Source organism: Miniopterus natalensis, chromosome X (genome assembly GCF_054644295.1).
Source record: "Miniopterus natalensis isolate mMinNat1 chromosome X, mMinNat1.hap1, whole genome shotgun sequence".
Lineage (NCBI taxonomy): Eukaryota > Metazoa > Chordata > Mammalia > Chiroptera > Miniopteridae > Miniopterus > Miniopterus natalensis.
Genome location: NC_142103.1, coordinates 69,947,467 through 69,964,550, shown reverse-complemented (window position 1 = coordinate 69,964,550; position 17,084 = coordinate 69,947,467). Strand labels below are relative to the sequence as shown.

General features: G+C 37.3%; 1 protein-coding gene across 2 annotated transcripts in view; it reads left to right on the top strand.

The window, feature by feature from the left end:
* Nucleotides 1-17,084, top strand: part of FAAH2 (fatty acid amide hydrolase 2) — an 84,671-nt gene that overhangs the window by 24,725 nt on the left and 42,862 nt on the right. For both annotated transcript variants that reach the window (XM_016213263.2, XM_016213265.2), the window contains exons 3-5: nucleotides 12,942-13,078; nucleotides 13,795-14,004; nucleotides 16,846-16,965. In XM_016213263.2, coding sequence (XP_016068749.1) covers nucleotides 12,942-13,078; nucleotides 13,795-14,004; nucleotides 16,846-16,965 — 467 coding nt within the window. The remainder of the gene's footprint in view (nucleotides 1-12,941; nucleotides 13,079-13,794; nucleotides 14,005-16,845; nucleotides 16,966-17,084) is intronic.

The following is a 17,084-nucleotide window of genomic DNA, read 5'->3' as shown; positions in this document are numbered from 1 at the left end:
ATAGCCTTAGTCGGCTTGGTTCAGTGGTTAGAGCGTCAGCCTGTGGACTGAAGGGTCCCGGGTTCAATATCGGCCAAGGGCACATACCTCAGTTGCAGGCTCAATCCCTGGCCCTGGGCAGGAGGCAACCAATCAATGTGTCTCTGTCATATCGATGTTTCTCTCTCTTTTTTTTTTTGAGAGTGGAATTGGGGTGAGAGAGAGAGATAGGAACATCGATGTGAGAGAGACACATTGATTGGTTGCCTCCTGCCCAGGGCCAGAGATTGAGCCTGCATCCAAGGTTCATGCCCTTGGCCAGAATTGAACCCAAGACCCTTCTGTCCACAGACCAAGGCTCCACCCACTGAGCCAAATGGCCAGGCCTTTACTTGTTTTCTGATTGAATGCCTTTTATTTCATTTCCTTGTCTAATTTCTCTGACTAGTACTTCCAGTACCATGTTGAATAAAATTTTCATGAGTGTGCATCCTTGTTTTTTTTCCTGAATTTAGAGGAAAAGCCTCTGTAGCTTTTCATTGTTGAGTATGGTATTAGCTATGGGATTGCCATATACAGTATTTAATATGTTGAGGGAAATTTCTTCTACATTTAATTTGTTGACAGTTTCTTACGGTGAAAGGATATGAAACTTTGTCAAATTTTTTCTTTATCAATTGAGATGATTGTATGACTTTTGTCTTTCATTTTCTTAACATGGCATATCACTTTTATTGATTTACATACATTGAACCATCCATGTATCCCAGGGAAGAATCTCATTTGATAATAGTGTGTGATCCTTTTAAAATACTGTTAAATATGCTAAGGGGACTAAGTGAAATAATGGGTGTAAAGCGCTTAAGCACAGTGACTGAAATATAGTAGATGCTCACCTAATGTTATGAACTGCATTCTATTGTTAATACAAGAGACACATTTCTTTGAAAAATATAAAATGCTATTGAGTTTTGTTTGCTAGTATTTTGCTGAGGATTTTTTGCATCAATATTCAGCAGGGATTGGCCTGTAATTTTGTTTACTTTCAGTTTTCTTATCTGACTTTGGTATCAGTATAATGCTATCATGTGAAATGCTTTTGGAAGTGCCACCTCCTCTTCAATTTTTTGGAAGAGTTTGATACAGATAGGTGTTAATTTTTCTTTAATATTTGGTAAAACTCACCAGTGATGACATGTGGTCCTGGACTTTAGTTTGTTGGGAGATTTTTATTACTGATGGAATTTCCCTCATAGTTATATGTCTGTTCAGATTTTCTATTTCTTCGTGATTTAGTCTTGGTAGATTATATGTTTCTAGGAATTTATCCATTTCTTCTAGGTTATCCAATTTGTTGGCATATAGTTGTTTATGCTAGCCTCTTATGGTCCTCCATATTTCTGTGTTATCCATTGTAATGTCTCCTCTAATTTTTGAATTTATTTAGTCTTCTCTTTTTTTAGTTCAGCTAAGGTTTTAAGTTTTATGTTTATTATGTTTTCAAAAAAACAGGAAAAACTTTTAAAAATTTATCTTTTCAAAAAAACAGCTCTTGTTTTCATTGATCCTAAATATTATTTTAAAGTCTCTGTTTCACTTATTGCTGCTATGATCTTTGTTGTTTTGTTCCTTCTCCTAAACTTGGGCTTACTTGTTCTTTTTCTCTACTTTCATGATGTTTAGGTTGTATTTTTGAGATCTCTTGTTTTTCTTAATGTAGGCATTTATTGCTATAAAATTTTCTCTTAACTACTTTTTATACTTTCCATAAGTTTTGGTATATTGTGTTCCATTTTCATTTATCTCAAAATATATTTTTTAAATTTTTCCTTGACCTATTGGTTGTTCAGGAATGTGTTGTTTTTCCACATTTGAAAAATTTCCAGCTTTCCTCTTCTTATCGATTTTCAGTTTCATACCATTGTGATTGGAAAAGATACTTCATATGATTTCAGTCTTCTTAAATTTGTTAAGACTTATTTTATGACCTAACATATGATCACTTATGAATGATGATTTGTTTGGACATGAGAAGAATGTGTGCTTTATTTCCTTTCTCTTTCTCTTTTGTGTATATGTTATTTAGGTGCTCCAGAGTTGATTCATATACATTTACAATTATTATATCTTCTTTATGAAAAATGATTTGTCTGTTACACGTGTTTATGTAAATTATATTTTATCTGATTTAAGTATAGTTACTTATGCTCTCTTTTGTTTCCATTTGTATGAAGTATCTTTTTCCTTCCCTTCACTTTTAGTCTATATGTGTCCTTAAGCTAATAAAAATCTCTTGTAGGCACCATATATTTGAATTTTGTTGTGTGGGGTTTTTTTCATTTCATTCCCTCTATATGTTTTGATTAAATATATATATATATTTAAATATATCTTTATTGATTTCAGAGAGAGGAAAGGAGGGGGAGAGAGAGATAGAAACATCAATGATGAGAGAGTCATTGATCGAGCCCGCAACCTGGGCATGTGCCCTGACCGGAAATCGAACCCCGATCGCCTGGATCCCAGGTCGACGCTCAACCGCTGAGCCACGCCCAGCCGGGCATTGATTAAATAATTTAATCCACTTACATCTAAGGTAGTTATTGATAGTTAAGGATTTGCTATTTGCATCTTGTTAATTTTTTATAACTGTTTTGTATTTCCTTTGTTCCTTTCTTCTTCTCTTGCCATCTTCCTCTATTATATAGTGATATACTTTAGTAGTATCCTTCGTTTCCTTTCTCTTTTATCTTTTGTCTATGTACTATAGATTTTTGCTTCATGGTTACCATGAGGCTTACATAAAACAGTTTGTAGTTGTTCACAGTCTATTTTAAGTTGATAGTATTTTTATACATCTTTAAACCTTATTTTTATTATTGAAACTATTACAAATGTCCCCATTCCCCACCCTCCACTTTGCCCATCTCCACCCAGCCCCTGCACCCCCTTCCCTCTGGCCATCACCACAGAGTTGATAATATTTTTGATCATATACAAAACTCATCCTTTCCCGACTCCTTCCACATTTTATGTTTTCCCTGTCTCAACTTATATCCTTTTATAATGCATATGCATTAGAAATTATTTTAGCTATAGTTATTTTTAACACCTTTGCCTTTTAAACTTTATACTACGGTTAAGTGATTGATACATCACCATTATATTTCTAGAGTATTCTGAATTTGCTATATATGTACCTTTACCAGTGAGTTATATACTTTCATATTTTTTCATGTTACTAATTAGCGTCCTTTTATTTAAGCTTCAAGAACTCTCTTTAGCATTTTTAATATTGAAGTTACTTTTATTTTTATTAAATTTATTGGGGTGACATTGGTTAATAAAATTATATAGGTCTCAAGTGTACAATTCTATGATACATCATCTGCATGCCTGCTATCCAATGTCACATCTCCTTCAGTCACCATGTATTTGACCCCCTCTACCCTTCACTATCCTCCCCAAGCTCCTTTCCCTCTGGTAACCACCATACTGTTTTCTGTGTCTATGAGTTTCTGTTTGTTTTTCTTGTTTGTTCATTTGTTGCTTTTAGTTTTATATCCCACATGTGAGTGAAATCATACGGTTCTTGACTTCTCCTGTCTGACTTATTTCACTTAGCATGATATTTTCAAGGTTCATCCATGTAGAATTCCACCTTTTTTTATGGCTGACTTTAGCATTTTTTCTAAGGCAAGTCTAGTGGTTATGAACTCCCTCAGTTTTTCTTTGTCTGGGAAAGTCTTTATATGTCCTTCATTTCTGATGGACAGCTTTTTCAGGTAAAGTATTTTTGCTTGGTAGTTATTTTGTCTGTGTTTTAGAAACCACTTTCTATTTATTATCCTACAGTCTTTGGGCCACTGAAGGCTTCTTCTGAAAATGTACTGACAGCCTTATGGTAGTTCCCTTATATGATATGAGATGTTTTGTTTTTTCTCTAGCCTTTTTCAAAATTTTTAATTTTTTAAAATTTTCTACAATTTTACTATAATATGTCTCTGAGGTTGTTTTTGCATTCAGTCTGTAAGGAAATCTATGAGTTTCAGATATGGTGATGTCCATATCTCTACTCAGATTTGGGAAGTTTTCAGCTATTACCTTTAAAATTATTTACTTATCTATTTATTATTAATTAATTTATTTATTTATATTGTTGACACTATTTCAGATGTCCCTATTTCCCCCTCTTTGTCTCCCTCTACCCAGCCCTAGCGCCCCTTTCTTCTGCTATTTTAAAATTATTTTTCTGCCTTTTTCTGTCTCTCTATTCCTCCTGGGAATTTTATGATGTGGATATAATTTTATTTGATGAGTCCCTTAATATATTAAGGTTTTCTTCACTCTTTTCATTCTTTTTCTTCATTGACTGTATAGTAATTTCAAATGACCCATGTTCAAGTTTACAGATTATTTCTCCTGATTGATTGAGTCTGGTATTGATGTGCTCTATTTCATTTTTCATTTCATTTAATATATTTTCAACTTCATAAGTTCTGTTGGTTCTTTTTCATGATTATTCCTTCGTTGAACCTCTCATTTTGTTTATGCATTGTTTTCCTGATTTTGTCAAATTGTCGATCAGTGTTTTCTTGTTGCTCACTGATATTTTTAAAACAAATTGTTTATTTATTTTTCAGGAAATTCAAAGATCTTCATTTCTATTGAAGATCTGGTCGGTTGCTAGAAAGTTACTGTGTTCATTTTGTGGTGTCATGCTTTTAAAAAATTATTTTTCTTGTAACCTGTGTTTACATGTGCACATCTGATGGTGTGGTTACCTCTTTTAGACTTTATGAACTGCTTTTTATGGGTCAATACCTTGACCTATGGGTGGGCTCAAGGGAACCAGAAGGGTGGAGTGTGGTGATTTCTGGCTTTGGTGTAACCCCAGTGGCAGGGTTAGAAGCTAGCTGTTAGGTGAGATCAGTGTAGGGATACTCAGTGGCCAAAGCTGCAAGTGTCTGCACTGGAGAGACATCTGATTTCTTTATCTCTCTTGAACGATGTCGTAGCTGAAGAGATCCTTCTTTGCACTGGTACTGGATCTCAAGCTATTTCACTCTGTTGTGGCATTGATTTTTGATGTAGGGTCATCTGTGAAACAGCCACAGAGCCAGTGTCTGGACTGTGTGTTTTTAAAGAGTGATAACAACTCTGGGGTCTGGGGCACTGGTTAGCTTGCAGTGATGATGGCACTGGTGCCTGAAATACAGGCATACATGGAGCCAAAATAGAGTTAGATTCTCAATCACAGATGCTTGTGGAGGGCAAAGTTTCAGGGGCCTGTGTCACTGGGACTTCGCAGTAGCAAAACTCTAGTACCTGACATGTGGGCTCATACAGAGTTGCCATGGAGCCTGGTCTGGAGTTGGTACATGTGGACAGACAGTATTTCTGAGGTCCCAGTCTCTGGCTAGCCTGCAGCAGTGGTGGCTCCAGTGCTTGAGACATAGGAGCTGACGTATCAGGATTTGGAAGTGGTTGCAGAGCTGAGATCTGGATCACAGGTGTGTGTGGAGTGGCCATGGAGCTGGTGTCTGAAATGCAGGTGCCCAGGGAGCAGCCATCGCTCTGGGGTATGAGACGTGTGTGCAGTTGGGCATCTGACAGCCTTGATTGCAGGGTGGTACAATAGAATCTCTTTTTGGAGTTAATGCAGTAGTGTTTCCCTCTCTGGAGGGTTCATGTCGGTGATGGCTGTTGGTTCCCTCAGTGGCAAAGGCCCCTTGTGTTCATGCAGGGCAGCCTGTTGGGGTCTGCACGGATGAACACTACATGATTCTATGCTGTGAAAGCTTCAGGAAGTTTATGATTGTTGTGGGGGCTGCTGAATCCTCAGCAGAAAGAGCTGCTGAAGCCTTCCACAGAACAGGCCATTGGGGACCACCATGGCATCCCCCACATGGCTGATACAGATACCCTCTCCCCTTTTTTTGTTCCTAGCTGTCTTCAAACATCTCCACTAAGGTGTTCTCTCCAGCAATCCTTTCTGCATGCTTATTTTTTCTTAACTGGAATCTCGAGTCCTCCCAGGGCTATTTTGTTTCATAGATATGCCTAATTATTTTTTTAGGAGGAGGAAGGTTGGTATTTCCTATTCTGCCATCTTGCTTATGTAACTACTCGAGAATTGCTTTCTTCTCTTATTTTATTATTTACCTCATCGGTGTCAAAATACATTTTATTGTTTCATAAAATTTGATTCCAGGATTTTATGTATATATTTACTTATTTTGGTACATATAAAAGTATAAATAATATATAGCCCCTGTGTTCATGACTTCAAATACTGTTTGGAGAATGGTAACTCCCAGGCCTTCTCTCTAAGCTCCATTCCCTTATATACATCTGCTTACTTGATATCTCAACCTAGATATCCTTTAGTTCCCACAAAATGACAATAATTAAAACAAAACTAGTAACCTTCCCTCTTTCTATATTTTTTACCTCAGTGAATGCTACCATGATCTACCAAGTCATCAAAGCCAGGAAACTAAAAACAAAACAAAAATTGGTTTCTCCTTCTTCTTTATCCCTCATATCCTAATTTTCTTATATTCTCTATGAATTCTACCTTCTAAATATCTATTTCAATATATACTATATAAATAGCTGTCCACTTTTCTCCATCCCAACTCCTGAAGCTTTAGTCCCAACAGCTGTTATCTTTGCTTACTGAAGTAGTCTTTGTGCTTCCAGTTTTGCCCCCTTTTATATTCTTTACTTTGTAAAAGCCAAAAGATATTTAAATCACAAAATACATCATGTCATTTTCCTGCTTTTGACATTTCAATCTCCAAACGCCTAAGTATTCCATGTAAGGACCCTCCACGATCTGGTACTTTTTAGTTTTTCAGCATCATCTTATGCCTTCTTCCCATACCTATCTGCTTGTGACTCCACTGGGGTCATTTTTTTTTTTTAAAGCTTTTAAAAAATATATATCTTTATTGATTTCAGATAGAGGAAGAGAAAAGGAGAGAGAGAGAGAAACATCAATGATGAGAGTCATTGATCTGCTGCCTCCTGCACGTCCCCCCACTGGGGGTCGAGCCTGCAACCCGGGCATGTGCCCTGACTGGGAATTGAACAGTGATCTCCTGGATCATAGGTCAATGCTCAACTGCTGAGCCATGCCAACCAGGCACCACTGGGGTCTTTTTGCTATCACCTGAAGGATCCCTTCTAGTTGAGGACCAGTTTCCTGAGTTATTTTCACCTCCTAGTCACAAAACTTTTCCTTTAGCTAGTGCCTCCTTCTAGTGTCTATCTCTGTCTGGATCCTCCTTTTTCCAGACTGGGACATTTTTCCTCAAGGTCCTCTTTCCTAATCTCAGGCCCTTTTCCTGACCTACAGACCCTTCTCCTTTGGATAGTGATTCACACCCAGGGAAGCTTTCAGGAAATATCACCCTTAGGTATGTGGGTGCTTTCCTGGAGTTACAGTTTTCTGAATTGGTAACTTAAAACCCTATTTCCAGAGAATGGCAGTCCCCAGCTTTGCATCCTTCTGATCTGCTTTACGTACAATCAAAATGTGAGGGATGAGATATAGACAAAGCAGAAAGTGCCCCCTTTTTCTCAGGTAGACAGCAAGGTCCCTGGAATGCACAACATCCAGGATATTGGGCTTTGCTTGACAAATGCTAATGAATTTACCTTGTACCTGGCTCTAGATATGCAGAGACATCTATAGTTTTTAAATGGTTATGCTATTTAAGATTACTTTGGTTAAAATAGACTCTGACTATAACTAGCTTAAGAGAAAAAAAGTAGTAGTGGGGTTGGTAATCATAAGTATCCTAGCAATTTTACAGAATTTAAGAGATTTCAATAAGCAGAACCTGTGAAGGACAGGTATGAGGCATCTCTGGAGCTCTGAAAATTAGATGTGTGGGCCTTCTTTTTAGTTTCCTGCCATTAATTCTTCATTTCAGAAACAAATCTTAGCTCTAAACAACCCAGGTACCTATTTTTTGTTGTTGTTGTTGAATCTAGAGAGAGAGACAGAGGTAGAGAGAGACAGAGACAGAGAGAATTTTATTTGTTTCACTTGGATCAGGTGCCCAACACACTGAGAATAGCAGCATTCTGCAGTATAGATCTTACAGCAGGGTTTGCACCCTTGTCGATGAGCAAGTAGTTCTCTGTAAACACAGGATAGAGAAATACTTTAATAGATTCTCATGAAAATAGGCCATGTTTTCTCATTGCATCACTTTTTATTCCCTATGCTTGGGGTTCCCTTTCTCTTTAATAAGAAGCATTAATAATACCAGTAATAATATTTCAGTGTTTAAGATGTTTCAGGCACTGCTGTATTTACAAATGTGTTAACTCATTAAATTATGTCAACAATTCTGTGAGATAAATATTATTAGTTTCATTATTTATATGAGGAAACTGAAATATAGAAAGGTTAAGTAACACTCCTAAGAAGACACAGCAAATAGTGGAGCTGGGATACAAATTTATGTATTTTTACTGTAGACCAGTACTGTGCAATAGAAATAAAATGTGCGTTACATATAATTTTGAATATTCTACTAGCCAAATTAAAAAAATAAAAAGAAACAAGTGCAATTAATTTTAATAATATAGATTACTTAACTATGTCAAAAATATTATAATTTTGACATATTGCAGTAGTCAGTTTTCAAATACTCAGTAGAAACATGGCTTATGGCTACTGGCTCCTGTATTGGATAGCTCACATCTAGATTTTGTGTTCTTAGGCTTCAGAACCACCTAAACCTTGGTTTTGTCATTTATTAAATGTGTAATCCTGGACACAATTCTTAATGTCCCAGAGCCTAACTTTCCTGTGTGTAAATTGTGTATAATAATTGTACCTTCTTCACATGATTGTTAAGGTTGAGCGATTGTACAGTGTTTAGAGCAGTGCCTGGCACATACCAATGAATGTGGGGACATTCATTACTGGAGGACATGCTTGGGGGGCGAGAGACAGAGAGGGAGGCATTAATGTGAGAGAAAAACATTGATCTTTCTGTACATTCTCTGACTGGGGATCAAACCTGAAACCCAGGTGTGTGCCCTGACCTAGAATCGAACTGGCAACCGTTCAGTGCATGGGAGGATGCTTACCCAACTGAGCCACTCCGGCTGGGCTCAATGATTGTTAACTATCATCCATCATCATCATCATCATCATCATTTATTGTTGTGGCATACTGTAGAACTCATGATTCTTCCATTTCTGGAATATTGTCTTATACACCTGGCAGTGATAAATTCTCCTTACTCCACAGACCCCCAACTGTATTTGCATCCATTTTCTCACTGCATCTTCACAGCCACCCTGCTAGGTAGATATCCCAAATTTATAATCGAAGCAACTGAAATCCAGCAAGGTAAAAGAACTTATATAGATCACAGAAGTAGGAAATGATAGCTCCAGAAGTAATTGTTCATTTCGAAGGCATAGACTTTATTATACTTGTTTTTGTTTAAATACTTTGAATATTTGTTTAAGCAATTAGCGAACATCATTACTACCTCCATTGAGCCCAACAATTCTTTTTTTTTTAAATTTTATTATTGTTTAAAGTATTACAGATGTCCCTTTTTCTCCCCAATGACCCATTCCACCCCATCCCTTCCCCCTCCCTAGTCCCTCTCCCCACCATTGTCCCTGTCCTTGGGTTGTGCATATATGCATATAAATTCTTTGGTTATTCTCTCCCCCTCCACCCACCCGCCCTCCTCCGTCCCTCTGACATTCGTCAGTCTGATCTATGCTTCCATGTCATTGAATCTATTCTGTTCATCAGTTTATTAAGTTCTTTAGATTCCACGTATAAGCGAGATCATGTGATGTTTGTCTTTCTCTGCCTGGCTTATTTCACTTCGCATAATGTTCTCCAGGTCCATCCATACTGTCCCAAAGGGTACGAGATTCTTCTTCTTTACAGCTGCGTAGTATTCCATGGTGTAAATGTCCCACAGCTTTTTCATCCGCTCATCTACTGATGGGCACTTGGGCTGTTTCCAGGTCTTAGCTATTGTAAACTGTGCTGCTATGAACATCGGGGTACATATATTCTTTCTGATGAATGTTTCAGGATTCTTAGGATACATTCCTAGGAGTGGAATCACTGGGTCAAAAGGCAGCTCCATTTTTAATTTTTTGAGGAACCTCCACACTGTTTTCCATAGTGGTTGCACCAGCCTGCATTCCCACCAGCAGTGTGCTAGGGTTCCCCTTTCTCCACACCCTCCCCAGCACATGTTGTTTGTTGATCTGTTGATGGCAGCCATTCTGACAGGTGTGAAGTGATACCTCATTGTGGTTTTAATTTGCATCTCTCTGATGATTAGCAAGGTTGAGCATTTTCTCATGTGTCTCTTGGCCATCTGTATGTCCTCTTTGGAGACGTGTCTATTCAGGTCCTTTGCCCATTTCTTAATTGGGTTGTTTGTCTTCCTCTTGCTGAGTGCTATGAGTCCTTTGTACACTTTGGAAATTAACCCTTTATCAGATTCATCCTTGGCAAATATGTTTTCCCAGACCGTGGGGCTCCTTTGTATTTTGAGGCTGTTTTCTTTTGCTGTGCAGAAGCTTTTTAGTTTGATGTAGTCCCATAGGCTTATTTTTTCTTTTGTTTCTCTTGCCCTAGGAGATGTATCAGTGAAAAGTCCACTACGTGGCATGTCTGTGACTTTATTGCCTATGATTTCTTCCAGGATTTTTATGGTTTCGTGACTTACATTTAAGTCTTTTATCCATTTTGAGTTTATTTTTGTATATGGTGAAAGTTGGTGGTCTAGTTTCATTCTTTTGCATATGTCTGTCCAATTTTCCCAGCACCACTTATTGAAGAGACTGTCCTTACTCCATTATTGAAGTTATTTTTAAAGTCACATGACAGTTTATTTAGAGGATTTAAGAATTGAAGAATTACTGTTTTGAAGAATTACTGTTTGTGATACTGAGAAATCCTATTGGCATCATATAATTTAGGGACTGTATTACCACATATACTCAAACTGTGTTATTTTAGGCATATTGATTTAATTCTGTGCTTTTGAGCATTCTTGTAATATATCCTTATTTTAGAGCATTTGCAAAAGACAGAAAATAATAAAATAATTTGCTGATAATCTTAGCACCAAAAAGTGGTTATGCATTGTTAACATTTGGTTTGCTTTCAAATATATGTATATTTTTCACATTACTGAGATTAGAAACATAACATTGTAACCTCTTTTCTTTTAAATTAAACAGTTTACATCATAAGAATTTCCAAAAAACAATAAAAACTTTTAGAAAACATCACTGTTTTTTACTACAGTTTTCCATAATAGATACCTACAATAATTTATTTGGTGATTGGTTACTTTCACATTTTTTCTAATACAAATAACGATTCACTGACCATCTTTCTGTTTGTATTTTGTTAGTACGTGGGATCACTGTACTTTAGATGAATTTCTAAAAGAAGAATTACTGGCTCAAAGGGTCAACTTTATAAGTATCTTGACAAGTATATTTATTTCAACATGTCAACCCTCGTTCTTTTAATAAATTTGGGTAGATGGCTATTTTATGTGGTTTGTCAACCAACGGTCAGTGACACCAATTCAACGCCAATAGGGATCCCGAGTTTGGGGTACAGTGAAGAGGAAAACTTTATTCAGTGCAAACAGCTCAGTTGTGATACAGTATGGCTGTGAGAACATCATGGCTGTGGAGCAGCTCGATAGTATGTTACAGCTCAGTTATGAAGCAGGACAGTATGGCTGTGAGGCAGCCCTGGGACCAGGCACCTCTCTGGCTTGACAGCTCTGCTCTGGTCCGGTCTGGTCTGCTCTATTCCAGTGTGGTCCAGTCTGGTTTCACTCTGCCCTGTTTTGGTCTGCTCTGCTATGCTTCTACACTGGTCTGCTGTGTTCTGCTGCGGTGAGATATACAGGATGTCCCCAAAGAATGTATTCACACTTTAACAGCTCATTAATGTTTTAATCTCGATTTGTTTTTATATCTTGCACCTGACAACCATTTCTTCTTTTCCTAGTTTTGGCTTCTCCATATATTGAACTGACTATCTCCAGAAAAATTTCAACTACTTTTGTTCTATCTTTGGACATATCTCACCATTTAAGTATTGTATTCATAAAGGGTATTGATCTGTAATTGTCTTTTTTTGGAATGGCTTTGCCAGGTCTTGATATTCAGACAATACTGACCTCAGAAAATGAGTTTAGAAGTGTTACCTTCTTCACTCTTCTCCAATAAAGTTTGTGTAAGATTAGTGTTTTCTTTGCTCAAATTTCTAAAAAGAAGAAAGAAAATGCAACGTATTTTAATAAACACCGCTTTTATAATTATTCAAAGTGTGTGTGTACATTTTTTTGGGACACACTGTATTTGGTGTTCCATCTTTGGTGTTTCAGCTGCAGCCAATGAAATACAGTCTTCAGTTTTCAGTGGAAAGGAAAAGTGTGCTTCAAGAGCTAGAGAGAAGCTGACTTAAACAGTCAGTAGTGCCCATTCCTGGTCCTTATACAAATGAAGACTCCAAATCCTTGCAGTTTGATTGGTCCAAAAAAGCACTACCTTCATTGGTCAGAATGGAGCCTCTGTGATTAGTCAGTGAAAATGCTGATAAGGATATAGCTGCTGGGCTCTGATTGCATGGGGATAGTCTCTGTCCTATTGGTTGAAGTAGGATTCCAGGAACTCCTCTGCAAGGGCTGGCTCAGATGTCAGAAACACAGTTCAGTAAAACAGTTTAGTCAGGTAGCACTGAGGCAGGTAGTTCAGTGCAGGTTTATCTGTAAAGTAGAGTTTGTGTGAGAGGTCCCTGTGCAGAAATGGCTGCTAAGCTCTGTTTTTAAATTTTGAGCTCAGTTAGCAACCAGGAGCCCTTCTTAGAAGGTATCTTCTTTCTCACTGTCCACAGCTTTATGTAGCTCTGTTTCACTTTTCCTAGGTTTGAGGTAGCTAAGAAGGAGGCTCATGCTGTAGATAAAAAGCTTGCAGAGAAGCAGGAAGATGATGCCACCCTGGAAAAGAAATGGCCCTTCCTTGGGGTTCCTTTGACAGTCAAAGAAGCTTTCCAGCTACAAGGTACTGTTCTTTGTATTTACTTTCTTTAGATGCATGGGTTGAACTCACAAATGGCATATATTTGCTGAAGTTATAAACAGAAAAAATATATTACCAAAGTAGATGACTAATGTAAGGTTTTTCTTCAGTTTTGAATTGATGGGAAATACTCTGCAAGTTTCATTGGGAAGAGAGACAATAATGACCATCATCTCTTAGAACTATATGGCATATAAGGAGCTATGCTCAGTGCCCATTAATCCTCAAAGCAGACTATAAGAATAGTATTATCTCATTTTTCAAGTAAAAATTTGAAGCTCATGACACTAAAGTAGCTTGACTAAAACTAATCTAGGACTCTAATAAAAGCCTGTACTTTCTCTGTAATACAATTCTTAACAGTTAGGGTTATTGAGTGGCAGAATTTGTAATAATTACTTTTATTTACTAAATATGTTTACATACTTTACATTCAATATCTCATTTATTCCTATAAAAACTGAGAATCAGAAAAGTTAAGTGATTTTCCCAAAGTCCGTAGAATTGGTAAGGTACAGAAATGTGATTTGAACTTAGTTATGATTCCAAAGCCTGTACACTTTCCAATAAGTCGTACCACCTATCAGTACTAAGAAAATCATACACAATAACTGGGTTGGTTCATTGAAGGTACTCAGTAAATTGTTCCCATTTTTATTTAATAACATCTTAATTTCCTTTTCTTGTGGACTTTACAGGAATGCCTAATTCTTCTGGCCTTGTGAATCGTCGGAATGCCATTTCCAAAACAGATGCCACTGTAGTGGCATTTCTTAAGGAAGCTGGTGCCATTCCTCTTGGCATAACCAACTGTAGTGAGCTGTGCATGTGGTATGAATCCAGTAACAAGATCTATGGCCGATCCAACAACCCATATGATTTACGGCATATTGTAGGTGGAAGTTCTGGTGAGTTTAACATTTCAGTTAGTGAGTCACTGCAAGGAGGGGGTACAAATACTATTGCACAAATCTCTTGGAAAGTCATAATTAGGTGTTTATGGTTAAGGCAATTGCAAAATTTGTCATAGATTGGTGAAGAGCATTGTAGACAATGAGCATCGATACTCTTGGTCCCCGTGTGTGTGTGTGTGTGTGTGTGTGTGTGTGTGTGTGCATGCACTCAAGGAGAAGGGAAGAGGGAGGGAGGGAGGGAGAGAGAGAGAGAGAGAGAGAATGTGAGAGAGTGAAAGTGGTTTAGCTGAACACTTATATCTTCTTGAGACAAAGGTGATAAAATAATGTAAGGACACTGAGCTCTGATAACTGCGATGTACTAGAAACTGTGCTAATGCAGGAATATAGCAGATATGGTCATGGAAATCCTCTCTAAGAAGGTGGTATTTATGATGAAATCCAAAGGACCAGAGACAGCTAACCACTCAGTGGGTGTGGGGGTAGTGGGTCAAGCAGAAAGCATTCTAGTTAGAGAATACAGAAAATGCAAAAGCCTGAGGTGGGAACATGCTTAGTGTGTTCAGTGAACTGAAAAAAACCCAGTGTAGTGAGTAAGACAGAGAGGAGTTAGTGATGAAATTAAAAAGTTTTGTCCAGGTCACATAATGTAGAGGAACAAAAGCTGAAGCAAATAGAGAAATTAGAAGTCTATTTTGGTTGTCCAAGAGATAAATGATAGTGACTTCAACTAGTGTTTGTGTAGATGAAGAAAAATAGATGGGACACAAGATATATCTTAAAGGTAGACTGGAACATGACTTGATGATAGGTTGGTAATGGAGAGGTGGGTGTAAAGATAAAAAGAGAAGTAAAAATTCACAGGGTTTCTGACTCGAAAGATGTACAGTCATTCATTCAGATGGAGAAAACGGGAAGGGGAGGGATAAACGGGGGGACAGCATGATTTAGGAATACCACTTTGAACATGTTACGTTTAAGATATTTGTAAGACACCCATTGGTGTTGGCCTATATGAGTTAGAGTAATAACCTGGGTTTAAAATAATTTAGAAGTTGTCATCATAAACGTGGTACAGTATCTAATCTATAACCTGTAAGAATGGATGGGAAAAAAAACAAATGTGTGTGTGCGTTGATGGAGATGAACTGGGGCTCATGACAGAGCTTTGTCATTTTCAAGGTTAAAAAGAGAAGACATATCTAACAAAGGAAATTAAGAATGAGCAACAAGTGATATAGGAGGAAAACATCAGAGAGTATATTAGAGACTAGAATTTACATGACTTTTATCTATCCTTAAGGCATATATATGTGGGTTAGCAAAATATGGTGTTTAAGATTGTGGTTGCTAGAGCCAAAGAGAACATTGACAGTTTTTTGCTATGTGACGTTGGTAACATAATGAAGGGAGTCAGGGAGTCAGTGTCCTCAACTTGTAAAATGTTGCCTAGCTGGCATGGCTCAGTGGTTGAGCATAGACCCATAAACCAAAGAGGTCACAGTTTGATTCCTGTTTAGGGCACATGCCAGGGTCTTGGGCTCGATCCCTGGTAGGGGGCGTGCAGGAGACAGCCGATTGATGATGTTTCTCTCTTATCAATGTTTCTCTCTTTCCATCCCTCTCCATTCCTCTCTAAAAACCAATAAAGACATATTTTTAAAAAATGTTTTAATGTAGTGAAAGGGCAGGACACTAGAGAGTAACTCAAAGCCCTGTGACTATAAAGATCTGTGGTAAAGGTAAATATATAAGCAAATATAACCAGTATTAATTTAATTTTGGTTTGAAAATCAACTTTTTATTTTATACAATATTTAAAAGACATGTATAAAAATAATGATAAGTCTCAATATATATGGAATTGGTTAAAGTAAGTGGAGGAGAGGGAGGTGCATAAAAACATAGTTTTAGTATGCAATTGAAGTTGAGTTGGCATATATTTATAATAGATTGTTGCAACTTTAGGATGTTGTTTTGTATTCTTTTATGAGATGGTCAGTCACATGCAGCCACAAGACCAGGGTGTTCAGGAGGCAGAAGACAGGAGCAGGGGGAATTCTTAAGCCACGGTCTCTATTGGGTTTCTGCAGGAAAGGAAAGGCAGGCCAGGGTAAACAATTTAGGATTGACTAGTTTGAATAAATTCAGAGGGCTTTGGACTATAGGAGTGATCTCTATTTGCCTTGTACCTGGCCCTGAGATGATAGAGGTAGAGGAGTAATACCTCCTGTGGTGCCTCAAGGTAGAGGCTGTATGGCTCCGGATTGGTTATTTTGCATAAAAGGCATGCTTATGGACAGGCCATTTGCTATCTTTAAGAATTGACTAGCCCAGGGAGGGACAATCTTTGATCAGAATGTTTTTTAAGATGGCAAAACATCATAATATACAGACTAGATAGATAGATATAACAGATGGTATTTGTAATTCCATGTTACCTACAAAGAAAACATCTGTAAAATATACAAACTAGGGAATGGGAAGAGAAACATAAAGTGTCCTTACAAAAGTGAACTACACACAAAGGAAGTCAGTAATGAAGACAACAAAGGACCAAAAACTAAGACATACAAAAAATAAAACCCAAAAAGTTATAAGTAAGACCTTCCTGCTTTTATGTTACATCTAATATAAAAGGATTAATCTCCTGAATCAAAAGACATAGATTGGCATAATGGATTAAAGTCATGATTCAAATATATACTGTCTATAAGAGACTCACTTTCAATCTAAAGACTCAGAAAGGTTAAAAATCAAAGAGGATAAAATATATTCCATGAAAATAGTAGTTTAATTTGTTTATTATAAAGGAATATTTTGCATTTCCTATAGGTGGTGAAGGTTGTACCCTGGCAGCAGCATGCTCCGTGATTGGTGTGGGCTCTGATATTGGTGGCAGCATTCGAATGCCTGCATTCTTCAATGGCATATTTGGACATAAACCTTCCCCAGGTAATATTAATATGGTGACAAGGGTTGTTCTATTTTTATGAGTCTTAGCAATACTGAAATTTGATCCCTGCCAGAATAATCTTACCTATAAGCACGGTTATGCATATTCACTAACATTC